The sequence below is a fragment of the Caretta caretta genome, chromosome 2 (genome assembly GCF_965140235.1).
Source record: "Caretta caretta isolate rCarCar2 chromosome 2, rCarCar1.hap1, whole genome shotgun sequence".
Lineage (NCBI taxonomy): Eukaryota > Metazoa > Chordata > Testudines > Cheloniidae > Caretta > Caretta caretta.
This window is the reverse complement of record NC_134207.1, coordinates 87,711,951-87,737,415: the sequence shown is the minus strand read 5'-3', so window position 1 is coordinate 87,737,415 and position 25,465 is coordinate 87,711,951. Positions and strand designations below refer to the sequence as shown.

General features: G+C 41.4%; 2 protein-coding genes across 11 annotated transcripts in view; one reads left to right on the top strand and one right to left on the bottom strand.

The window, feature by feature from the left end:
* Positions 1-20,626, top strand: part of LAMA1 (laminin subunit alpha 1) — a 157,215-nt gene extending 136,589 nt beyond the window's left edge. For all 4 annotated transcript variants that reach the window (XM_048840308.2, XM_048840309.2, XM_075125308.1 and 1 more), the window contains 13 exons: positions 1,594-1,735; positions 3,316-3,430; positions 3,642-3,812; positions 4,997-5,148; positions 5,852-6,037; positions 6,566-6,770; positions 7,992-8,104; positions 9,023-9,212; positions 11,149-11,307; positions 11,996-12,149; positions 13,878-14,011; positions 16,593-16,815; positions 20,128-20,626. In XM_048840308.2, the coding sequence (XP_048696265.2) occupies positions 1,594-1,735; positions 3,316-3,430; positions 3,642-3,812; positions 4,997-5,148; positions 5,852-6,037; positions 6,566-6,770; positions 7,992-8,104; positions 9,023-9,212; positions 11,149-11,307; positions 11,996-12,149; positions 13,878-14,011; positions 16,593-16,815; positions 20,128-20,288 (2,105 nt within the window). In that variant the 3' untranslated portion in view covers positions 20,289-20,626. The remainder of the gene's footprint in view (positions 1-1,593; positions 1,736-3,315; positions 3,431-3,641; positions 3,813-4,996; positions 5,149-5,851; positions 6,038-6,565; positions 6,771-7,991; positions 8,105-9,022; positions 9,213-11,148; positions 11,308-11,995; positions 12,150-13,877; positions 14,012-16,592; positions 16,816-20,127) is intronic.
* Positions 20,627-21,017: 391 nt separating this feature from the next.
* ARHGAP28 (Rho GTPase activating protein 28) overlaps positions 21,018-25,465 on the bottom strand; it is a 99,612-nt gene continuing 95,164 nt past the window's right edge. For all 7 annotated transcript variants that reach the window (XM_075125309.1, XM_048840312.2, XM_075125310.1 and 4 more), the window contains one exon: positions 21,018-25,097. In XM_075125309.1, coding sequence (XP_074981410.1) covers positions 25,006-25,097 — 92 coding nt within the window. In that variant the 3' untranslated portion in view covers positions 21,018-25,005. The remainder of the gene's footprint in view (positions 25,098-25,465) is intronic.

Below are 25,465 nucleotides of genomic sequence, written 5' to 3'. Positions count from 1 at the left end.
CCTAAAATGCAGGAATTCTATGGAGGGTTTAGCAAAACTCCTAACTACCCAAACCTACGGAGTCAATTTGTGGTCAGGATTTATTGGTGACTCATGGGGATACATTTTAGACAATAGCTTTTCCCTTTTTATGTTTAAAGATTTTGTGAAGGTGTGGGGGAGCAGGGGCCCCACTTCTGTTCATTTATAATGTCCTACTTCTGTTCATTTATAATGTCCTTCCCCCACAGTTTGTAGCACATGAAGGGTTTTCTTAGTAAAACAAACAGCCAAAAGAAAGGTCCTCTCCTCTCTCTTTCCCTTAGAGAGGGAAATCTGGATGAAAACAAAGAAAGGCAAGGGTGGCCTGGCAATCAGGCAGTCTTTCTGGATTCAACCCTTTGGGCTTCTTCTGTCAACACATTTATTGCCTTTTAATGGGCTCAATCTCTGGCCCCTCCTCTTGGGGCATACTGCTTTGTAGTTGGGCCGTGCAGTTTTGGGAGGGGTGAGGCCTGCTGCTGTCTCTCTCTCAGCTGGCCTGTCTCTGCTGTCAGCAGTCTCTGAGGCAGAGCAGCCCTCCTCCTGTTCACTGCTCCTTTCTGTAGGACAGTTTTCCCTTTTAAAACTCCACCCACTCCAGGCAAAAAAAGCATTGCAGTGCCCCTTGTTGGTGTTGAACAGGGCAGAAGAGCTTGTTAGTCTCCTCCCCAGAAGAGTGAAGGCGTGCCCATTCACAGAGGGGCTATTTTGTTTTAAATCCCCATGATGGAAGACTGAGGGATAATAACAATAAATGTAGTTTATCATTAAGGTTAAGATTTTGTCATGGGTGTTTTTAATAAAAGTCCCAGACAGGACCCAGGCAATAAATTAAAATTCATGGAAGCCCATGACCTGTCTGTGAGGGAAGGACTACAGTGGGAACCCCATCGGGTCTGACCACTGGCCTTTGCTCCAGTCCTGACACTGCTCCTGCGGTGGTGGTTGACCCAGCCCGGCTCCGTCTCCGGCTGCTGCTCTGGCATCCCCTTGGGCTGCTGCTCTGGCTGCTGCTCTGGTGTCCTCAGGCCACTTCTTGAGCTGCTGCCCAGGTCAGTGCTGTGGGCCACTGCTCTAGCAGCTCCAGACAGCTGCTCTGGCTCCTGCGGGCTGACCCAGTGGCCACTGGCCACTGCTTCTGTGGCCCAGAGCCATTGCTTCTGCAGTGGCAGCCCGCTGTTCCTGCAGCTTTGGGCCACTGCTCCTGCAGCGGGGGCTGACCACCAGCCGCTGCTCCAGTCCTGCTGCTCCTGGGCAGGGGCTGACAGCTGCTCCAGCCCCGCTGCTGCAGCAGGCTGTAGCTGAAGAAGTCATGAATGACAGAATCGTATCTTTATTTATTATACATAGATACTTTTCTGTTGGTTTCTCCAAAATCTGTTTGTTTTTGGTAAAAGAACTGGCTAGCTTATCTAAAATCTTGAGAGTAAAATAGGTTAAACTTTTATAATGAAAAAATGACTATACATGTACTCATTTCACTTGGAAAATTATTGTACATTTCATACAAAAATATTGCCACGCTAGAAAATCATGTCTTATTTTGCTGATCTTTACTTTCTTTCTTTGCAGGAGTTTTGGCTGTCATGGATGCATATAATCTTAATTATAAAGAAACCAAGCAAGGAGAATCCCCTGGCGTAGCCTCAGACCTCAATCGCTCAGATAAGGACCCAATTTACATTGGTGGACTGCCAAGATCTAGGGCTGTGAGGTACAGTTAGGGTGACCAGACAGCAAATGTGAAAAATCGGAACAGGGGGTGGGGGTGTAATAGGAGCCTATATAAGAAAAAGACCCCAAAATTGGGACTGTCTCTATAAAATCGGACATCTGGTCACCCTTGGTACAGTGTTCTTTCTTCCTTCTGTTTTTTCCCTCTGCTTACGTGTTTGTAAGTATTGGGGAGGATCTTCAGCTTGTGTAAATGTATAGTTCCATTGAAGGTACTAAGTTATGACAGTTTACCCCAGCTGAGGAGCTGGCCATTATTATTATTTATTTTTAACTGTTTTCATCAGTGGATCTCAAAGTGCTTTACAAAGGGAGGTAAACATCATTGTCACCATTTTACTGATGGGGAAACTGAAGCAGAGAGGTGACATTACCCTCCTCACCCCCAAGTCACAAACAGACCAAGTCTCCTGGGTCTGGGTCCGAGTCCAGTGCTCTATCCTCTAGACCACACTACCTAATTTAAACCACTAAGTGCCAGGGATTAACTGACCATATACTAGATGTAGTCCATGCTGATGTCTTTATACTTTACTCCTCTTATTTAAATAACAATTGTCATTACTCCAGTGCTGTTTATAATGTTTATGGTTTTAACATACCATATAGATAGAGTAGTGAGGGCCTTGTTTCCTTTTAAAATAGCCAAATCAGTCTGTGTTCCTGAAGTGTAAAATCAAATCAAATAAAACCATAGTCTGAATGCATGCAAACTTTATGTAGACACCATGGTTTCCAACTAGTGTTAATGGAAAAAAACCTGTTCTTCAGCATACATTTTAAAAACTCTTAAAATGGAATTTTTGCAACTCTTTCTCATTACTTGGACTATAGGAAGACCAAAAATAAAATATCCCAATAGGAGCCATTTAAAAAAAAGAATTTGTGGATGTCTCCAGTTTACAACATATGCTTTCTCTATTACACACCCACACTGGTCAATTCTTCAAGCTGACTCAATTCAGCCTGAATATAATGGCTCTAAAATTTATATCTGATTTTTCCTGCAAATAAGGTAGTTAGATTTTTACATGGCATCTCTGTGCCTGGATAATTAGTGCCCACAGCTGAACCCCTAGGAAGCCACAATGAGCCAGTGCAAGTTAGACCAGTTCTTAGATTGTTCTAACTTGCACCAGACAGCTCTAATAAGAAGGAAGGGGTGGGATAGGTGGTATAGAGCGCCTTTACCTCCTCCCTCACTGAGCTGTGTCATTGCAGCTGAGGATTTACCCCCAAGCTTTGGAAATGAGTCATACTTTGGTTTTGCAGTGCATTGTTGTACATTTGTGTGTTCCAGCTTTTAATGCCGTCTCCTCTGGATTTGGTAGTTCAGATAAGATTTAATGTATGTTGTGTGGCTACATTTTGGCTCTAGTTTGCTCCGATTAAAAACAATGAGAAAACTAACCCTGATTTCAAAGAGCAGGATCAGCCCTTTAAATCAATCTCTCCTTTTTCTGTTGAATAATGTAACTTTACATTTTCCTCAATAAATCCCAATTAAAATTATTAAACCAGTGTTTTGTTTTTACCATGGAAACTAATTTTTTCTTTCAGGAAAGGGCTTAACAGCAGAACATATGTGGGATGCATTAAGAACCTAGAAATATCCCGCTCTACCTTTGACTTGCTAAAAAACTCATATGGTGTGAGAAAAGGGTGCATACTGGAGGTAGGAAACTGGCAGCTCTCTTAGGTTGTTATAATCTGATTATTGCTGTGGATTAAACAATGAATCAGTGTTTTGTGATGCAATGTAGAGAGTAGAAGTGAATTGCTTTGTTGATAAATTATCAATTAGTCCACTATTGCTATTGTTCTTTCACATTCAACATCTCATAGGGGACAAAAATATCAATTATCTCTCTCCTTTTGCAAAACAGCCTATCCGTAGTGTTAGCATCTTGAATGATGGCTACATTGAGTTGCTACCTAAGTCCCTGTCTCCAGAATCAGAACTGATGGTAACTTTTGCTACTAAGAACAGTAGTGGCATCATCTTGGCTGGTCTCAGCAAAGGAATGGAGAAGCGACGACGAAGACAAGCACATTTGGTCAGTACTGACTGCTTTTAAACCTTAAATACTTTTTCACAACTTTGCTTCTACATGTCTGATCACCTGCTTAGTTTAAGAATATAAACTGGATAGCAGTGCTAGAAAATAATCCACTGGGGAGTGAATAGGAAGTTTTTCTCAAGCAAATGATATCAACTCTTTCAGAATGTAAACTTGCATTACAAATTAAAAAAATATATCTAGCCCTGATGGTTGCAAAGAAATATGAGCCAAATATCAGCCAAAGGTAAACAAGTGCAGTGTTGTGTTCCTGAATCTGCAGACAGACAACTCCAGTACCTCTGCTGCTGCTCATGGTTTTGCAGAATTGAAGCAGAGCGAAAACTGACCAGAGCATTGTTGATTTTGCTGCTGCTATGTGGAGAGGTTGAAGCTGAAAAGAATCAAGTCAGTTTCATCCTGCTACTACTTAGAAAAGCTATGAACAGCAACAGAGGCAGGCAGTGGGGAGGAAGACTCAAACACAGAGATTGGGTAGGAAGTAGAGTGGTGAAGGCACCCCAGATATCTGATTGTAGCAGCCAGGAGGCTGGTAGAAGGGTAGGATAGTAGACACCCACTCAACTTACAACATTCAAGAGGCTCTGGAATGAGAGGGGGAACAGAGGGAGAGACAATGCTCCTTTCCCTTTCCAGCAGAAGGTGGTGGTTGTTGGCTTCAAATTTATCGAATATCTGCTATCTGGAGGCTGGTGTGAAAGATAGAGCTCCCAAGCAGCGTCCAAGGACGGCATCCCAGCATCCTTTCCTTTAGCACTATCTTATGGGGATATAAAGGGATTGCGTTTTTACCTGAGCTTTTACCATGGACAGAGGGACTCCCAGCTTTCATGTCTCTTTAGTTAGAAGGCTTAGTTCTCTAGCTGTTATCTGTTCTCATTCACTGTCACAGTGTTACAGTATTTGACTGCAGGGGCCAGTTTATATTTTGATATTTTATTTTTGATTTGTTTCCACTGAAATTTTAAAAATAAACAAAACAAATAAATAAAATAAATGATGGATGTTTTCTTCTGGTTGTGGAGTTCATCGGAGTTTGTCTATAACACCTACATTTGGTGGCAGATTTGACCACATCACCCTTTTAAGTATTATTTATAGGGTATGAAAGAAAACAAAGTTGCAGTAAAAAAATTAATTAAATGATTAAATCTCCACAGCCCTTCTTTTCCATCATGCTGATTGATGGTCATCTTGCAGTGTATATTAATGCAGGAGACAGAGCAAGTACTAGAAAAATCATCCTCCAGCCTGCAAATGGAACATACAGTGATGGGCAAGAACATTCTGTTATCCTGATCCGGAATAAGAGGTACATGTGACTGTGAACAGTATCACTCGTTTAATTACTGTATGTCATTTTCAGTTCACCATGTTCCCTGAAGAACTGGCTTGGCTAGCTCATTTCAGTGGAATAATCAGGGTTGTGTGTTTCTGTTGTTATTGAAAGAGTCCTGATTTATATGGTAATTGCATACAGCCACTGATTAAGTTGTGCATGAAAGCTCTCTTGAAAGCTTTAGACAGTCTGGACCACCTGAATAAAATGTACTAAATATTGCTAGAAAAAGTAGACAGTTAATTGACTATTTATTTGACTAAGAAACATACATGTCCAATTTACTCCTGTAACAGGATTAGTCGTCACATTTCTAAAGCTACTCAACAAATTCATCCTACTAAATATTAAAATATTATTCAAAGAACCTCTTTAGTTGTAAATAGTTTAGGTGGATTATCAAAAGCACTGAATCTTTAAATAGGCGTGGGAACTAGGGTGTGGGGGGTGCTGCACTTATCTGCTCCCAACTCTAGGGGATGGGAGAGGGGTGCAGATGAGGGGGGGAGGACAAGGTAAAAAATTTGGGGACCATTGCTTTACAGTTTTGCTGGCTCTCAGCACCCCCACTATAAAAAGCGTTCTAGAGCCACTGAATCTTTATTTCTTAGCACCTGGCATTCCTGACATTGAAATTAAGTTCCTTGTTGAATGATTTTCCGCTTCACCCTTTTAGGATGATAACAGTACAAGTGGATGAAAGTAATCCTGCAGAACTGAGACTTGGCTTGTCGGCAGAAATGAGCCCCATGAATATTTCCAACTTCTACGCTGGTGGGGTTCCAGCAGGAGAGGGCATTTCTGGGTTCAAGATGACAGAATCTTTTTACGGCTGTATTAGAAATCTGATCTTTAACATGCAGTAAGTCCAAATGAATGGCAGCACTCTTTTGGAGAATGGAACTGCAGGCCTGTGTATATAAAATGTAAACTGTTGCTTTTGACTATAAGATCTCCAGGGCATGGACCATATCTCTCTTTTTTGTGTGTGTGTGCTGTGGGCAAGCATTCTGCCAGCACTCTGTAATAAATAGGAAAATGCAAAAGAGATTAGTATCAAATTTGCATCAATGAGTATTGCTGGCCACATTTTCAGATATTCAGTCAGCCTCAGAAGTGCCTTTAATGCATACAGATACATTGCACAAACCCACATAGTTGGGTTCCCAGTGATCCGATTTGCATGCACAAATAAGATAGCTGGCCAAGAAAACTGTTACATGAACATTGTTGTGTAGAATTAGAGGATACTCTTTAATGATTTTCTCCCACTGTGCTTAACCCTTTTGAAACATTTTCCACTGATGTGCAAATCTTCACCCATTGACAGCTTGGTAAGTTCTTGTAAAGTACTGTCATCTACTTAAAGCCCTCTCCTTTGTAAACCCAGGCTTCTGGATTTCACCACTGCGGTGAGGTACGAGCATGTGGATATGGACAGCTGCTTGCTTTCAGAGAAGCCTAAATCTGCCATACAAGCAGAGGATATTGAGATTCAACCAGAACTGCAGCCATTGCCAATTCCTCTGCGGCCTCTTACCGAAATTAAGAGAGTAAATACTACAAACTTAGTGCATGCTGCCCCTGTCAGCAAAGTGAGTATTGAGGGGGGAGCAAGGTCTATCCTAGCTGTGTTTTTCTTAGCCCCAAATACAGAGCCATATGCTTACCTCCCTTCTTTGTCATGGAGAGATAGAGCTGAATGTAAATGACATGAACAAGGGCTTGAAAAGATGGTTTGTAAGGGAAAAAGCAATGGTATATCATACTATACCTCTGTACAGCAGTCACTTCTGGGCCTTACACCTTGAAGGCCATGAGGAAGGGAAATGCAGTTAAGTGTGCCAATGATCAGCCACCTGTACACTTGCAACTGAGGAGTTCTGCATAAAAAAGGGGGATATAGACCTCAAGGCAGGTGACGTTAGAGAGTAGTTGCTATTATTGGCATGTTCTCCTGCCAAAGTAGATCTATGCCGAGATTTGCAGTGCAAATTAAAGTTGATTGAATCAATGTTATGTCACCATGCAAAACTCAGTGGTCATGTGCATACAGTTGCAAGTCCCTGCCATGCTTTCATTGCTGAGGATCAAACCCGGACCATTGAGGGGGCAGAGGATCAATAATAGTATCACAGTCTTTACCTGTGGGTCTTGGGCCTCTGTGTAGTTCACACAATACCTGTGTGGGCTATATTCCCCAGGACATGATGCAGCATTACTTTTCTCTTTCTGGAGCTGTATATCTTTATGACTGAGTGTTTTCTGAGTGTCTGGTAATCGTTTTTATGTGGGACGGGGACATAGGTTTTGTGGATTTTATACCACATGCCTATAAAAAGAAATGCTAAGCCGTCTGAGACCTGTAGTATAATTTTGTTTCATACTCTGATTCAGAGCTATTGATGCTCTGAATAGATGAGAATATATCTCCACCAAGAGTAGCTAAGGAATTTCACACCAAAATTCTACTCTGACCTCCCCCTGATAAAGGCCGAGAGACTAATGAACAAATAAACTGGAAGTAAATTAATAAATCAAAAGCTAGAACACCTAACTAGCAGAGACTTTTGTGTTAGTGCTGTGAAGCATGGTCTAGTCATTATAACTCATTTTTTTTGTGCCTGCCAAATGTCCCAACTGTCTGAGAGTTCAGGCGATTGCTGTTACAGTACACTTCACATTTTTCCAGTGTGTCAGTTGCACATGGAGCAAACAGCACAGCTATGTCACCATAAAAGAGTACTCCTTAAGCAACAACATATTTTAATATCTCTTGTGGAATATTCTCTTTAATGAAGCTCTTTCATTAACAGGGACAGTGTGCACAGGATTCAATACCAGATCATGTTCCCAGTGCCCACCAGTTTGGCCTTGCTAAAGGCAGCCACATAGTACTGCCTTTTAATCAGTCTACCGTCAGAAGGAAGTAGGTACATCTTGAATGACACATAACACATTTATGCAGCTAAATGCAAGACAAAGAGAACAATTTTTATGAAGGAGTGGTGTCTCTCCCCAAACCCAGCATCAGACCTTGCCTCTGCCTCACTTTCTTTACTCTGCCATTATCAACTAAAGCACCGCACCTGGTGGATTGTAACTACGCTCCTCTCCCAGGATCTTCTTTATTGACATAAATTAATAGTTTAACTCAAAATCAGAGTCTCCCAAACTTTCTCTTCAGGCATAGCAGTCCTTTGTGCCCCTTGTGGGCTTCTAAATCTCTCACAGGGTTTTCCTTCCCAGTACAAAAATACTCCAGCCAGGTCTTATTCCAGAAACTTCTTCCCCAATTCCCTCTGGATCCCCTGCAGGAGCTCCCTTCTGCACTCACTCCTCAGACCACCTGTCCTGAGAGCTAAAGAGAGTCCACCTGCTCAGTTTTTCCTCCAGTGGGCTGGTATCCAGCCTTCCCACCCTGCTCTTATACACTCCCTAGATATCTGTCTGTGTGCTAAGAAGCATCTCCCTGATCTTTTCAGTCTCTCCCTGAACTCAGGCTTCTCTATATATCCCAGCAGGCCTGGCTATGAGTCACAGGCTTCTACCAGGTTAGCCCAGGGCTCATTTCCCTCACCTGGAGAGGTGGCCTGAGCCTTTCACAAGGTGCAGCTAAATCCAACCCCCTTAAAGAGCCCACTCAGCCTGTGACAAGCTGTTCATGTGTTTCTGATATATGGTATTATTTTTTATTGTGGAAACTCTATTGGTCATGCTTTCAAACATATACAGTGGGTTATAATTTACTTTGATCCTTTTTTAAACCAATAACTTTTAGTCTTAAGGGAAGTTTTCTATCACTACAGAACAAGGATTTGAAAAATATTCTATTTTTACTGTCTAGACTTTCTGTCCAGCTGAATCTGAGAACCTATGCCTCTAGTGGCCTGATTTACTACCTGGCTCACCAGAACCAGATTGATTATGCAGCCCTTCAGCTTCATGGGGGACAACTCTATTTCTTATTTGATCTTGGAAAAGGAAAAGCAGTAGCCTTTCACCCTGCTGCCATCAGTGATGGCAAATGGCACACGGTAGGTACCCAAGAGGCTTGAACTCACCTGCAGTCATTGGGTCAATTTTGCTTGCCTTTCCCACACATTAGCGAGAGTGTTTGCATGCAGGACTTGGCCACTGTTCTGAAATAATTCAAATACCTGAATAATGAACTTCTCTTTTTTTATTCTTATTAACTGTGAAGTGAGTCCTGCACTTAATAGCCTATAAAGTACTTCAGCTTATTAAGAGACAATTACTTAATGAAAAGAGGAGTAATAAGCCAAAGCAGCAATCACCCCTTCTATGAGAAAATCCTTCGGAGTGGCCTGGAAACTCTGAGTTGTAACTATTAGGGCTGCTCAGGGCTGGAATACACCGAACCGCTAAGATGCCAGTAGTGTGCTAGGTGTACCATGATTTGGAGGCAAACATCATAGATGCTTCAGTAGCTAGGCCTTCTGGTGCTAGCCTTTGTGGATCCCAATGATCACCGAGACATGTGGTTAAGGGAAAGGGGTATTTAACTAGGTCTGGAAGGAAGGGAAAGGTTGCAAATACCATAGGTACAGAGGCTTAAACAGCTACAGTTCAAAGAAACCTGTAGCAGTTCTTGTTAGAGCCCTAGGACAGTCCAGTCGAGTCAGGGATCTTCATGCCTAGTGCCTGGGTCTCCCTCTCCAGTCCAGTCCCTAGTTAAGCAAATAAGAGTTTGCAGGTTTCCAGGGCAGGCTCAGTTAGTGTCTCTCATTGGGGCCTTGCTGCACTGGCTCGCTCTCCAGCCATTGTTGCTCCCCTATAAGCCCTACACAGATCTACGCCCAGCTGTAGTGTCTGGCAGACGCAGCTTGTTCCACACACGGCTCTGCCCATAATTCCTGGGGGTTCCTATCTGCACCCAACTTCTCTGCAGATCCTCGCTAGTCACTGCTGCTTCTCAAAGATGCCTAGTCATTTCCTTGTTCAGGATCCTTCCTCCTACCTGGCCGGGAGGAAGGGAATGTGCAGTGGGGAGGGAGCTGATAGGAAATGTAGTCCCTGCTTAGCAGGTTCATCACAGAATTTTCTGCAGATTTCTCCATCAAGGGGTAGGGGTTGGTGCAATGTAGAGAAAGCATATGTGTTGGCCACAGATGTCAGAGAATCCAATGGAGGCCAGGGCCTTCAGTGCAGAGGCCCTGTATCTCTGTACCTTGCCTCTCTCTGGTTCCCTGCCAGCAGAGCTCCACTGGACCCCCTTGTCTCTGGGAGGCTCCTCCCTTTGTGAGGAGGTTGGGTTTCACGCTGCACCGGAGTTACGCACAAAGGTTAGGACTAAGTCTGTCAGCATTAACTTAAGCGTGAATTTTCCTTGAGGCTGGTGGAGAAGACAATATACATCCCATTAGTCCTTGCCCTTCTTCTCCGTGCCTGGAGACCTGAGGGGGCATCTGTGGGGATGGATGGCACAGAGGTGCCACCTTCCACGTCCATCCCGGAAGTCCTCAGAATATTGTCTTGCATGCCTAATACAAGTAGAGCAAAAAACAACATAAACTACCACACAAAGAAAGTAAAGATGCACTACAGTCAGAGACACCACAGACAAGCTCTAGTGTATGTTGAGGGGCAGAATATTCCAGAATTATGGTCCCCACCAACAGTTTTGAAGCTGCCTTAAATATAACTAAAATAGACTAGTTCTTTTATTTAATGCGTTAAATACTAATTGCAAGACCTTGAAATGCACTCACAGGACAATAGGCAATCAGTGCAGGCCATGGAGTGTTTGAATGTCAGCGATTTGGGGATGAAGGCCCTTGAGCATTAATGCTGTTGCGTTCTGAAATAACCTCAACTTGTGGAGGACTTCTCAGAGTAACTCCAAATACAGTATGCTAATGCAAGCTAGCCTCTGAAATCATCTTCAGAAATGGACCTTGCCTACTCTTATTGTGGGCAGCAGGTTGATACAAACTTTGCTATTTCTTTTAGGTAAAGACAGAGTATGTTAAACGAAAAGGCATAATCACCGTCGATGGACAGGAATCTGCAGCAGTTAATGCTCTGGGAGATGGTAACACGTTGGATGTGGAAGGGAAGCTCTATCTGGGAGGGCTTCCTTTAGATTATACAGCTAGAAATACTGGAAATGTAAGATTTCTTTTGAAAATATCTTAGTTAAAAATGTATAAGAGATAACCCAGATGGTTCACAGCATAAACTAAGCCCCAACTGTCTGGGGTTAGGAAGCATAATTTTCCAGTACAGGTTTCTTTCACCTTTCTCTATAGCATCTGGTACTGGTCACTGACTGGGGTAGGATACTGGACTAGATGGTCTGTTTCTATGGCAATTCTGCCGCCCTGTGTATTGTAACTTGACACTTACCTCTTCCATAATTGGATTTAATGTATTACAGGCTAACAAAGATGTTAACATTTTGAATCTATAATTTAATGAAAACAGTGGTTAGAAAAATACTAGTGATTTTCATAATAATGTACTGAAGCAAATTCAAGCGCCTTTAATTTATGGGCTTGTTCTCTGTTCCCATTAATGGCAATGGCAAACCCCTGGAGCAGGCCTCTCAAGCATGTGTTTTTGACTATTAGCACTTCTAGGCAGGGATTGTTTTCTGTTTTGATTATACTCTATTTATTTTTACTGCTATAAGGCATCATGTACATTTGCGGCACTGTATAAATAATTATGTTGGGGCTTTAAATCCCTGAATGTTGTCTTCAGAGAATCCTTAATTTACAGTGATGTCAGGCATTGCTGTGAGAGATCAGCCTGCAATTTGCCTTATGTATTAACTGTTATATCTCACTACGCTTAGGTCACTCACAGTATCCCTGCATGCATTGGCAGTGTGATGATTAACAACAAGCAACTTGACAAAGAGAGCCCTGTCTCCATCCTTGCTGTGAATAAATGCTATGCAACAGCACAGGAAGGCACTTTCTTTGATGGAAGCGGGTTTGCTGCTCTAGGTAAGTGTCATTAATGGAATCAATAGCTTATTGAATTAGTGCTAATGAAAACCCATCAAGTTTATGCTTAGATGCAATGAACATAATTAAATGACACTTCATTCAACTATTGTATATTCTGGGTATGTATTTCTAACTAACTCCTTCCCCCTTTACGTCCAAGACTTCCCTCTTCCCACTTGCCAATGACTGGCAGTCTGCAAAGGAGTCTCTGACACAAGTAAAAGACCTAACTCTTCTCCAACTGAGGGAAAAAAAAAAGTTCTGTGTGTGTGTGTGTGTGTAAAAGAGTTTAAACTGGTGTAATTTAAAGGCTGAAGAATCAGAAGGTATAAGGGAGTGAATTTGAAAAAGGATGGGGCTCACTTTACACTTTTTCCATAGGTGCTAGAACTGGAGGTGCTGAGAGACCTCCTGGCTTGAAGTGGTTTCCATCATATGCAGGGTTTACAGTTTGGTTCAGTGGCTCTCAGCACCCCCATTATGCAAATTGTTCCAGCACCTCTGACTTTTTCTGTTTCGTCAACATATTGAACTATACCAATGTAAACTCCCTTAGATCTGCTTAAGCCCAGGGTACTGATGTAAGAGTCTAAATGAGTGAAAGGGAACTTCACCGCATGTAAGGGAATTTTAACTCTCACCACTTTACACATAGTTTCTGAATTTGAATTATAGTCTACAAACAGCTTTCCAAAGACTCAGCAAAAACCCTGTCCATTCAGGTTAGTTATCATGCCTATTAATTATCACATGTACTATTGATTACTTGTCACAGTTCAGAGCAACTGCACTTGTATTCCCCCTCCATGCAATGGCACCCTCTCTTAGGGTATGTCTACACTGCACTCTCCTTACACCAGTATATAGAGTACATGCACTGCATGTCCCCCTAGGAGGGGTATAAATAGCAGGGTAGATGGTGAGGTACTGCTTATGGGAGTAAAGACATGCTTAAACCCTGTGGATATGTACCCTATACATCTCTCTACACACCCAAGGAATGCTGTTTTTAGCAGTATGGTGTCTTGTGCCACTGATGGAATCTTTCCTCACTGCAGGGAAAAGCTCAGGCAGTGGGGAAAGGCTTCCCCGCTGCCGGAGCTTTTCCATGCTGCCTCCCTACTGCCAGTCTTTCATAAACAGCTTAATTGCTCACAGTGATAAGTTACCAAACAGTTTTCTCTAAGCAAATACATTTATTCTTAGGGTAAAAGCATTATAGAAAAATAACATATTAAAAATAATAAAGAACCTACACACACACTAATAAGTTTACCAGAGATCACTCCCACCATTTCCATAAGGATTCTGGCCAGTGTCAGTCCTTTGAACCCTTCCCTAAGGATTGGACACCCCCCACCCCCATTTGGACAGAGGGTTCTATCTGTTTGCTACATCAGAAAGAAGGCCTTGGATCAGTTTAAACTCTGGCTTTTTATTCAAAAGTCCTTTATTTGTCTGTTGGCTTCTGGAGAATCCACTTTGAACTAGTATAGGCAAGCCTGCCACAGGCTGCCACTCTCTGGGGGGGTGTTTCAACCTGAGAGAATTTGCCCACTGTTCTTAGTTCCTGGAGGGGCTGTGGTTACTCTCTCCCATGGAATTACATACAATCCCTGGCCCACAATGATACATAAACTCAATACGATACAAAGATATTGGAGAACATTGCCATATCTGTCACATTCCTAATCTTTTACTTTATGCTTATCGTTTATTTTTCAGTCAAAGAAGGTTATAAAGTCCGATCTGATGTGAACGTTACGTTTGAGTTCCGCACCATGGCTATGAATGGAGTTCTTCTTGGAATCAGTAGTGCTAAAGTAGATGCCATTGGACTGGAGATTGTGAATGGCAAGGTGGGTTGCATATGTAGGGGACACTCACTAGGGGAGTTGAATTTAGGGATAGTTCTCCAAGGCTTGTGCAAAATGGGAAAGTCAGAAGTGTTGAGCATTACATCAGTAATAAGTGATTAAACCGAAAGACCAGGAGGCAATGTGATAGAAACAAAGATGTTGCTGTGATTCATAAATACAACACATAATCTGAGGCAAACATTTGGTCACAAGGAAGGTGGGCTCACATCGTGAGGTTCACCACAATGTGAAGCAGCACGGAGACTCCTCATCCTATAATTACTGACCATAGTACTTATGTCAGCCTGAAGAGTTTGTGCTTTCCTTTCTAGTTGGACTCGCTACTATACTGTATATGCTGTTTGCTGGACCAGCAAAATACCTTTCATATATGTTGGTACCCTTTTCAATTAAGCTAAACTTGCCCTTACCCAAGCATGCTCTTGCAGAAAGTGTTTAGCTGCTGTGTCTTAGCAAGAATTTTGTTAGCATAGGTGAAAGTCCTATTGTTATTCTGAGATGAGAAATTGCCAGGAAATGGAATGAGTCACCATTCAGTATTCAATCATTTTCTTTTAAAATGAGGCTGAAGAGCTTAGAGGAAAATATATGTAAGAATGTTGGATTAAGTTTCCCTGTTTCTTTTGCTAGAAGTCTTAGTTATTTATAAAGCTGATTTAGAAATCCATCAGTTTAATTTTACTTAGGAAAAGAAAATAGTACAAGATTTAGTCCCTTTTTTGGTTACAGTTAAAACAAAGGAGAACTGTAAATCTCTAAAACAGGATTAATGTAAACAGATGAGGCCTTTTAAATTGAATTAAAAACAAATTCTGTGATTACTTTTCAAATATAAATTATATTTTGGAATTTATATTTCTTTCTGTATACAACTGACAAAGCTAAAAGCTAATAACATTATTTATTTAAAACTTTTCAGTGAGTCTGCCTAATGATACTTCAGCAGTGAAGAGAAGCATGAAGCAGCTCAGAATAACAGAACCCAAAGAAAACACAATGGCTGTTTGAACCAAGCCATCTCATAAGCACTGTTGTAATTTACAGGGAATGTTTTTCCATTAAGTGATTTTTTTATGGAGGTGGAGGCTTTTATGCCTTTATCTGAGACGTGTGCGCTGGTGGGAGTGTCCACCACTATTTCCCCCCATACATACCCTCAACCTTAAGGCTTCATGTCCCAACTATCATCTCTTCAGTTGTAATGGAATGGACACTGCATCCTTGGACACCTTAATGAATATGGAAAGTGGTAGCATTACCAAAGTATCGTTAGGTTTTTGAGAGTCCCAAAGCTAGTGGGAACATTGCAGGGAAGAATCAGGGGATATGCATATAAAAACATCTCTTTATTTCAGTAGATTAAAAAAGGGAAATATTTGCCAACTACAAAAATGACATAATTTAAGGAGTTAATCTGCTAATTTGTACCATGAATAAATAAGTAGTCTAAGCTCACTGCAAGAGCCAGGCTTCTGCCTCCTCATGTTAATTGCAATAGTCCTCGGGTTCTCTTGAGAGGGAGCCTGTGGCTGTTCAGCTCAGCCCTCTGTACATCAGGAAATTTCTCATTATCTGCCACCCAGACAATTTAAAATCTTCTTCATCCCAAAAAAAAAGAACCAATTTACATGTAATGCCATTGACTAGGGAGCTCATTACCCTATTACCATAGAATAACAATTCCTTATCCCACACCCTAATTTATCCGTTTGCAGACAATGCCAACAAAATTGCTTATCTAAATATTGAAGATTTCCTAGAGCTGGCTATGTCTGAGGTCAGAGTTCCCATCTTTTTTACAGGTACAAAATTGACCAGCTGCTAGCCATGCCTCCATTATAGGGAACTGCAATCTTTATGGTTAGTACTCCGGGTAATTAATTGTGTTCTAGGTCTCACTGGTCATTATGATTCAGAAAGTTACACAGAAAGTACCTTGTAGCAATTAGTACATAATTCCCCACTCCAGTACAAAATAAATAAGTAAATAATACATTGCTTTTAAATATTTTTCCCAATTTGCCCTTGTTTTTGGGTAATATTTACATGTTTGAAGGTCAACACAAAAATTTTGTCTTTTAGCCTGTTTAAACTAAAAAGAAAAAAAAGAGAAATAGAAGCACACATTCATACATCTGTATCCATGCACATATTGGCACTGACCTAGTGGTTTCTCATCCTGTACATAACTGCTGCCATATTGAAGCAATTACTGGACATGATGGTCTTAGTACTCCAGTGTAAGTCAGGTGTAATGCCTATTAAGTCAGTGGAAGTATACTGGCGTAGAAGAACCAGTCCCCATATTTATACCAAACATTTATATCTCAAATAAAGAATGCCTAGCTTGTTGAATGTATCATGGTTAGGTTTAGAAAATACTTTAATAAGGATTTAAACACCATCTATTAAATTGGTTATTGGGCTTTGGTCACTCATCAGTCATTTATTTAAAAAAAAAAGGACTCTTTGCAGCAGCATGACTGTGCTTTTATTCAATCAGATTGCTCCACGTGTTCTTACTGTCTGTGTCATTATTGGCATCCGGTTATTTGTTCAGGTTTTGTTCCATGTCAACAATGGAGCTGGCAGAATAACAGCCACATATGAACCACAAGGTGCAAATAGCTTATGTGATGGAAAGTGGCACAAGCTTCAAGCAAACAAAAGCAAGCATCGCATTGCTCTGATGATTGATGGGAATTTGGTTCAGGCTGATAATCCCCACATCCAGTCAACATCTGCAGATACAAACAATCCCATTTATGTTGGAGGCTTTCCAGGTATGTACAGTAGTATTTCTCTCTGACTAAATAGCTAACAGTTCACAAACTGCATAGACCATAATAATTTAGTGAATGTAATGTGAGATCAGCTACGCTAAGATCCTACTAACATTTTTGAGTCTCCAGAACTTACTTTGTGGGGGATGGGTTAACTCCGGTCATGAAAAATTGATTCTGCCAGAAATTCTTTTGATTTATTGAACGAGATCTATTGAATTTGGCACAAGATGGTGTCAATTTACACTGGCCCTGCCAAGTCTCAACCCTAACACTGGAGGAGAGTTGTACCCTGTGAAATACTTCCCTTCCTTGGGGTTTCCATGGAACGGGGCCACTTTTCAATCTGAGGCGACACAGGATCCTCACGTGCGGAGCATCCTGTGAGGGTGTGCTGTATCAACGGGCATATCAAGGCATTCCCACTGCCCCTCCCACCATCTGTGTAGGCATTTATACCATGCTCACCCGCACTTGTTGTGGCCACACCCGCTACATGGCTAGCACGATGCATTATGGGGCTGTGCTTGTTCTCTGAGATCCCTCCCTCTCTGCAGCGGAGGGGAGGGTGCCAACTACTTGGTGTGACACTTACTGCGGGTGACCGTGTTACCCCTCTGCCTTAGTAAGAGAGAGACTTGCTGATGCTAAGCTGAGTGACAGCTCCCTGTCATCCCCACTTGTTAGGCACCCCAGACAGATTTCTCAGGAGTCTGCCAGCCCTTACTTTGCCTTGCAGGTAAAGCTTGGTACACCCCAGACCCCTTGAAGAATGCTCCTCCATGGTATCCAGCCCCATCACTGGACACTCTCAGTAATTACCAAGTCTGCTGCCTCCAAAGAGACAGTGTACACACCAGGTTACACACCAGCATTCACGCTTTGCTGAATGTTACAGCACTGAGATTTACTTAGGATAAAACAAAGTGAAGTCTATTAACAAAGATAGGGGCCAGCAGCAGCAGTAGTTTGGGTTTGTGGGAGAGGGCTCAGGGCTAGGGGCAGGGGGCTCCCAATTGCATGGCCCTGCAGCTTCTGGGTGGCAGAGGGGCCGGGGGGGAGCTCTGCGTTGCCCGCACCCACAGGCCCTACCCCCTTCGGTTCCTGGCCAATGGGAGCTGCGGCAGCCAGCACTTGTGCCCTCCGCCACCTAGGAACTGCAGGGACACAGAGCCAAGTAGGGAGCCCTGCCAGCACCCCCGCCCCGCCCCCTCATCAGCAGGCATCCTGGGCAGTGCACCGTGGCCCAGCCCTCTCCCCCAGCACCAGCAGGGTGCCCGGCCACCTCCCCCAGCACCCGTGGCACCCTCTGGACTGCCCCCCCTCCCATTTTAGTTACAGGTATTTTTAGTAAACGTCACAGACAGGTCACAGGCCGTGAACTTTTGTTTACTTCCTGTGACCCGTCCGTGACGTTTACTAAATATACCTCTGACTAAAATGTAACCTTACTTATGATGACCAGTATGGTATAAACTTTTATTTGATACCTTACATGACATTTTTGATAGATAAATACTATGACAACGTGTTAGATGTAGTGAGTTAGGAGTTGCTCTTACAAACGACAGTGAAACCTTTACAGTTGTCATTGAGAGGGTCATACTTGGGTCTGCAAGGGACTGTTTCTACAGGCCAAGATAGACACCAGGTGTAAATTTATCATTAGGTCTCATTTGCTCTGCACAATTTTCTTTTTCATATAAATATTTGTCATTAAATTATAATAATGCCAAGAAAAATAGAGTTTAGTGCTTTTAAGATTAAACTGTACTGTAGGCCATAATTAAACTGTACTGTAGGCCATTAAAAAGATTGCATTTGTAACATCAGAAAATTGGCTACTTTGCAAGCAGGGTGAATATATTTATTTGCAGCTTTTTAATACCTATACTTCTATTGAGCCTGAATAGACATCAGACGATGATGAATTATTAAACAAAGTGTGAAACGCCCACATACATTTTTCTTTGAAACGGCAGTTATTATTAGAACAGCTGGGCCTGTGATGGGTTGGACCCCTTTGTCTTCCAGTGGAAAAACGCTGGCATTCCGGGGGTGGGGTTCCAGCACCGAGTGGCTCAGTCCCATGTCTTGGCAGGGTCGTAGCAGCCAATACTTGTAGGCTGTCTGGAGCGTCCACAGGAAGACTAAACTCTTCCACAGTCCTTTGTCTTTTGCTGATGGGCCATCAGCCCTGTCTGGCTTTGCATTGTTGTACCTGAAAGGTTAGTTGTGGGTGACACCCAAAGTAGCACATTTGAAATATAGATACATGGTCAGTATTCCTAACTTCAGATACAGAAATGAGAAATGGGCATGCAAATTGGATAATCACATTCAGTAAATCATAACCTTTCCAATGATATCTTACATGAGCCATCTTGCACAAAGTATATCTGTTATGCCATATCCATATTATAAGCATATTTCCATAAAGAATATGGAGTGTAATGTCACAAGGCCTACTTGTTATGAAGAGCTTAGATTGATGAAATCTACAGAGCAAACATGACTTTTAAGCATTTGGAAAGCTTTGGAATAATACTTTGCAGTGTTGGAGCTCAAGATAGTTTACAGCTACTAATGAATGATTCCATCAAGCATGGCTACTGCTTGATCTCCTAGGATTCCATTGAAGGTTTTATGGGGGTTATGTTTGTTTAAATGGTGCTAATGCAATAGTAATTGTTCCTCTAGCAAGATTCCTCTTGGAAATATGTATCATAGGTGCAGACAAGGGAGATACTCACCTACCATAATAAGTGGTGCAGAAAGCATTCAGTGCACTGTTTCACCTCTTGCATCATGCAATAGAGCTGATCTCTGTAAACAGTTCCATGTAGTTCAGCATGAAGGGATGGACTGGGGGAGCAACTAAGGCCAAAAGAGTACAAGGTATTGCAGATCTAGCAGCTGTAATGTCCTGGTAGAAGATAGACTGGGCTCAGACCAGCTTGTTCTGTAACAGTGATTGCGGCATGGCTATCACCTCCCTTCCCTCAGGCTGAGGTGGATTTCTTTCCCCTACTGCTGTCTGAATTGCCCATCTAGTTTGGCTGGTGCAAGCCACCTGGCAGTTTTTGAAAACTCTGAGTCTGAGCCTGCAAGCACTGAGCACTTCCTGAGTGGTCTGAGCATTCTCAATTCCCACTGATGCTGGTAGTGGCTGGTGCTCTGCTGGCTCTCTTTTTATGTCCAATGATTTTTATGAATAATTTGTAAGCCTGGCACTTGCTATCATTCTCACATGCAGCTTCCATCCCCTTCCAAAAGAAGCACATTCTAGCTATTTCATATTTTCTTTTTCAGCTGATATGAAGCAAAACTGTCTGACAAGCAAGAACTCGTTCCATGGGTGTTTGAGAAACCTTAAGCTGATTAAGGGCCAACTGGTAGAATCCTATGACTTCAGCAAAGCCTTTGACCTGCATGGCGTGTTTCCTCATTCGTGCCCTGGGTCTGAGCACTAAATTTCAGGGAAGGATTTGGGGATCGAGATAGGTTTTTAAATTTCTTAATGAAGAGGTGATTGATTTTTTTTTAAATGAGAACCCCATGTCTCTCAGTTACTTTCCAACTCAGGACAAATATATTTAGAAGTTCTATGCTTACATTTTTAACTAAAACCATTTTGTACAACCAATACCTCTACTAAAATGTTAACAGCTATTAATTGGGTATTTTTCTTTTTTGGAAACTTTGATTAATCAGTGTTTACAAGGCGTGTTCTGTTTGCTTGACAGTATTTTGTTGTATTGTATATTGGTCTTTTATAATAAAAATAAAATTGGACCAGACAATGAAAATACAATAGAATGTGCATTATTTCATGTGGTGTAGTAGTTGTCCATTTTAATTGTAAGAAAAGAACCAGATACTATGAAGTGCATAATTGTGACAATATAAAGCAAATAATGCTACTATACGGAGGGCAACTTAACAGATGACTGGAATCCTCCTATCTGTTTTCTCTTTCATATTTGTTTTCTCTGTTAGCTTTTATTCCATTCCATTTTGCTCTATACCAAAATTTAATACTCCCGCCATCCCTTAGTCAGTATAGAAGACCCTTTATTATTGTACTAAATTTGTCCATGCACTTCCCTAAGTGCTCTCACAAAGGGGCTGCTTTTAAAATAAAATGGACTCATTTCCCAGGTAACCATGTATTAAAAATGCAGTGAGAATTTTAATGAGACTGTTAGTTTACATTGTTTTTATTTTTGTCATGGATAAAATACAATGTACATGTTCTACATTACAAATACACTACTATGCAGAGAGTGGAATTTATTGTAACAAAACAGTCAACATTCTAACAAGGAGAGGTAAGGAAAAACATACATACAAACATTTGATTTACCTAATGGCATCATATTATTTTCCAAGGCAATGACCTATTATGGAAAACTGTTTTTGTTTTGTTTTGGTTTTTTTGCATAGTTAGGGTTTCTAAAAACGGATCTCTTACCTAACATTCAAATCCCCCATGATTCACTACAGTTGTTTTGAATATGACCAGGTATAAGATCAAGGAGTGAGGCAACGCATCCGGTGTGCAATTTCTTTCTTAGCAAGAAATATGTCATTCTGGTTTTTAAAACTGGCTGATTTCCAGATCTTGCCCACTGAAAGGAAACATTGTTAATGCAGCATCATCAAAGGCTGTGAGGCAAGTAGAAGTAGGCAATGCTACTACTAAGGACGCTTTGGAATAAAATGCTTCTAAGCCAGAATGTTTTTTCCTGGCAAATGCAGTGAGGTAGTTTACAGTGTATATACACATTATAAAGACATTAGCAATATGAAAAGGAGTTGGATTGTTCCAATATGTTTCTAACTACTTCTTACATACTTCTCTATAGCTAGTGTGTTGATGCAGAAAATGATCTTTTTGCAGCCAATGGAGCGTGTAAACACTTAAGGCATCTCTGGAGGTTGTTGAATAGGTTCTACTCCTAAACATGTTCAGTCCCTTATTAATATTTCACTGCACAATTTTGTTACCTAACAAACCAACATGTAACAACTTTGAATGAAACTGCTGCTAATGGAAGCGGAAATCCAGAAACCTAAGCCAACCTTTTCAAACTGGTAGGCCTAATGTCAAGACCCCATGTTTGAACATTTTGACTGTAATATTTGTTTTCCTGTTAGCCAATGTGGCCAATGTAAAACATAAGTAACAACTCCAACTACAATAAGTATGACTTAGGCAATTAGTTCCTTCTCTCCTTCATGTCTATTGGAATTTTACTTTTTAATTCAATGACAGCAAGATTTTGGCCCTATATTACCAGTCTGTATACTGTTCGAAGAATCTATTCAAACTGCTTATATTTATGTGGATTAAAGTGACAGACAGTTTTAATTAAAAGTAATCATTCCAGTATCAAAGGATGGATTTACTTAAATCAAATTTGGCTTTCTTCTGTCCCTGTGCAAAGAGGGGAAGTGGCTAAGGTATTCCAAGCAGCCTTCCTTCATTTGTAACACACAGCGGTATTTATTTTAGGAAGATTTCCAGTGGAATCTACGTTTGAGAGTCCAAAACGTATAGAGTAAGTTACAGTCTGAATGCTTGGGGACAAGGTGGAGAAATTGAAGGCGTTTGAATATACTTTAGAAAATGTTATCTTGGGTTCTACATTTTAAATTATTTAGCAGATGTGCAGGATTTCTGTGAAATCATAGAAACCCTTTCAATGGTAATAAATATAATATTACTTAGTACTTCTATCCTGCTCTTCACATTCAAGGGGGATTTTCCACATAAAATCCCTAGGAGCTGTTTATCCTTTTATAAGATATCTTTACAACTCCTGTTCAGCTCACAGGGTTTGCATGCACATATCTGAGAGCAGAATTTGACCTTACCTAATTCTTATGCTCCCCTCCTGAGAAGAGTATTATTAGTCCTATTTTATAGTTAAGAACATGGGGGCAGAGGGATTAAGTGACTTGATCACAGCAGGAACCAGTGTAAAAATTAGTACTAGAACAGTTGAGCTATTAGTCTTGTGGCCAAACCACTGGCCCACATCTCTCAAAGACACGTGACTAAAGAGTTGTGAAAACAAGAAATACGTTGTTTTTATTACAGCTGTACTAGAACTATCCTAGCTAGAATTGGGCAGAGATTCATATTATGCCCTGGAGCTGAAGAAAAGCAATTTTGCAAAATTTAGGTGAGGGTACCGAATGTTGTTAAATTTCATCCTACCCTGTAGCTTGAAGAAAGGAAACCAAATTCTGCCCCCTATATGCTCAACTCAAAAAGTGAAATATTCCATATGCCACAGGTTGGCTTCGCTTACTAAGTACCACCAATAAGGTTGCACGGGTGTAGTGGAGGGCATGATATATAGTAATCTGAGACCTAAAGTAAGGTTTCAAAATATATAACAATAGTAATTACACAGATGTAGCAAACCATCACAAGTTACATGCTCTGTCATCAAGATAACATATTTTACATTTATTTGTGGGACACAGCTCGTAACAGTTATCGATTGCTACCTCATAAATGAAAGATTCTTTCTCTCCATATTCCTGTGGCCAATTCATGGAGGGAAAAAACCACCAAAGTGATTGTACAGGTCATACTACAGATGAATTTATCATACAGTAAATATATATCATTCAAATTTAACAAAGGATATTTCTGACAACTTCCTGTTTTTGCAGCATGAGAAAGAAATTCGTGATTTCTAGAGCATCACCACATCTCTTGCAAGCATATGTCTATGCATGCAGTAGAGTACAGCCTGATCATACCTAGCCAGCTGGAGAGCTCTGAGCACTGCTACTGACTGGCTAAGAGTGGAGCATATTCTAGTAAATAAATTTGTTATACTGTCTCCCCAACCCCATCCCAGCCTGTGTTTGTCTGTCTTGACCAATTAAATCTCATCTTTTAGACTGCATGCAATTTGCAGCAGAGTTAGCTATTTATTACTTGTTTGTACAATGCCTAGCACAGTGGGGCCCAACCTGGTTGTGGCCTTTAGGCACTACAATAATGGCAATGTTAAATAATAATAATAAATCCTACTTCTCATCGGAAACTCTTCTTCTCCATCTCTATGAACAGGAAAACCTAAAACCCCTGCCATAGGACACAAGTGTCAGGCAAGATCTTTCTTCTGAACACTGCTGACAAGACTAAAAACTACTTTCATATTAAACTAAAACAGACGAAGGAAAAACAATTAGCCCGAAAATGAGAAAAGACTAGGTTCTGGAGAAAGGGTAATGTCTGTAACTGGCCCTTAAGACATTCAGCACACATATTAAGACAATTAAGCAGAAACCATTTTAAAGCCATGACTAGTCAGTGAAAACTGGAGTGGCAAGACTAGTGGCTGTCTCAGAGCCCCATCACTTTTACATGTGTGTGTAGGGGAGGGAGGGAGGGAGAAGGAAATATTGTTTAATTTGTGAGGCAGTGGTGCTACAAATACATGGGTACGCGGTCAACGCCGGAGAGAGATGTATCAGAAGGCTGATAGTAGTAACATATACAGTACAACATACATAAACAGTATGTTTGTCTTTACACAGTAGTTCTTTCTCCTCAGTATCAGCTACTAATGAGGAGTGAGTCAGCCGCACAGATATTGGAACAATGGACGTTTTACTTTATAAACTGGTTTGCTTTTGAAAGAAGGGTTCGAGTTTATCACATAAACACATTGTGGCACTGCTGTCAGTCCAGCTCCCACAGTCCATGTTTAATAGATACGTTTCCCTTCTTGCATACCGTGGTGATTCTTTTGCATTACCTTGCAGTCGGCAGCGTTCACTACATTCTAGGATGTCATTGTGTTACCTGTTTATAGAAATGTGTCTTCTCAGCATCAAGTCAAGAAGTGAAAAAAATACTCAGGTCCACAAGCTGTTTCTAAGTACCTCTGCTCCTTCCTCATTCATGTCTATTGAAGAACTGGCACAAATATAAGCCATGTGACTGTGTCACCGTTGTATAATGTTCCATAACTTGGAGTAACAGCTCTCATTACCTATCTGGGATATGAAAAGGCTCAATGGTAAAGTACTTGGGAGGAAAATATATAAAATAAAAAATGCTTTGGTTTCATCTGTGGCCAGGTCATCTTGAGATGGAAAGCATCGTTGCCATCTTTTTGGCTTTTTCCAAATCACTGAGATGTGATATCTTTGCAAGCTTCAACTTGATTTTGGTTTTATCACCCATTCTGCTTGAGGATTTGCACGGTAAACATCTAACATGTATGCATCTGGGTCCAAACAATGCAGTCCTGAAACAAAAATGAAGAATAATTGTTCATATATTGTTCTCAGTATGCTGATAAATCCAACAGATCTAGATTTTCAGACTTGTGCTTGAGCAAGTTTCCAAACTGTACAGAAGCAAGTCAGGTTTTGTGAGTGCACCTTCCAACTTGAATGTGCATGTAACAGGTGGCTTGGAGGGCTGGGTTGCCTAGTGGCTAGAGCACACGGCACTCAGCCCCACTGCTTGGTTGAGGAGGTACAGTCTTTAAGGCCAGGGGAATAGGGGCACCCAGGTCCACCCTCTCCACCAGGTCCCAGCCCAGGGTCCTGTGTAGATCAACCCCTGAATGGCAGGGGACCTTCCCAGTAGGGAGTCAAAATCCGCTGTCCT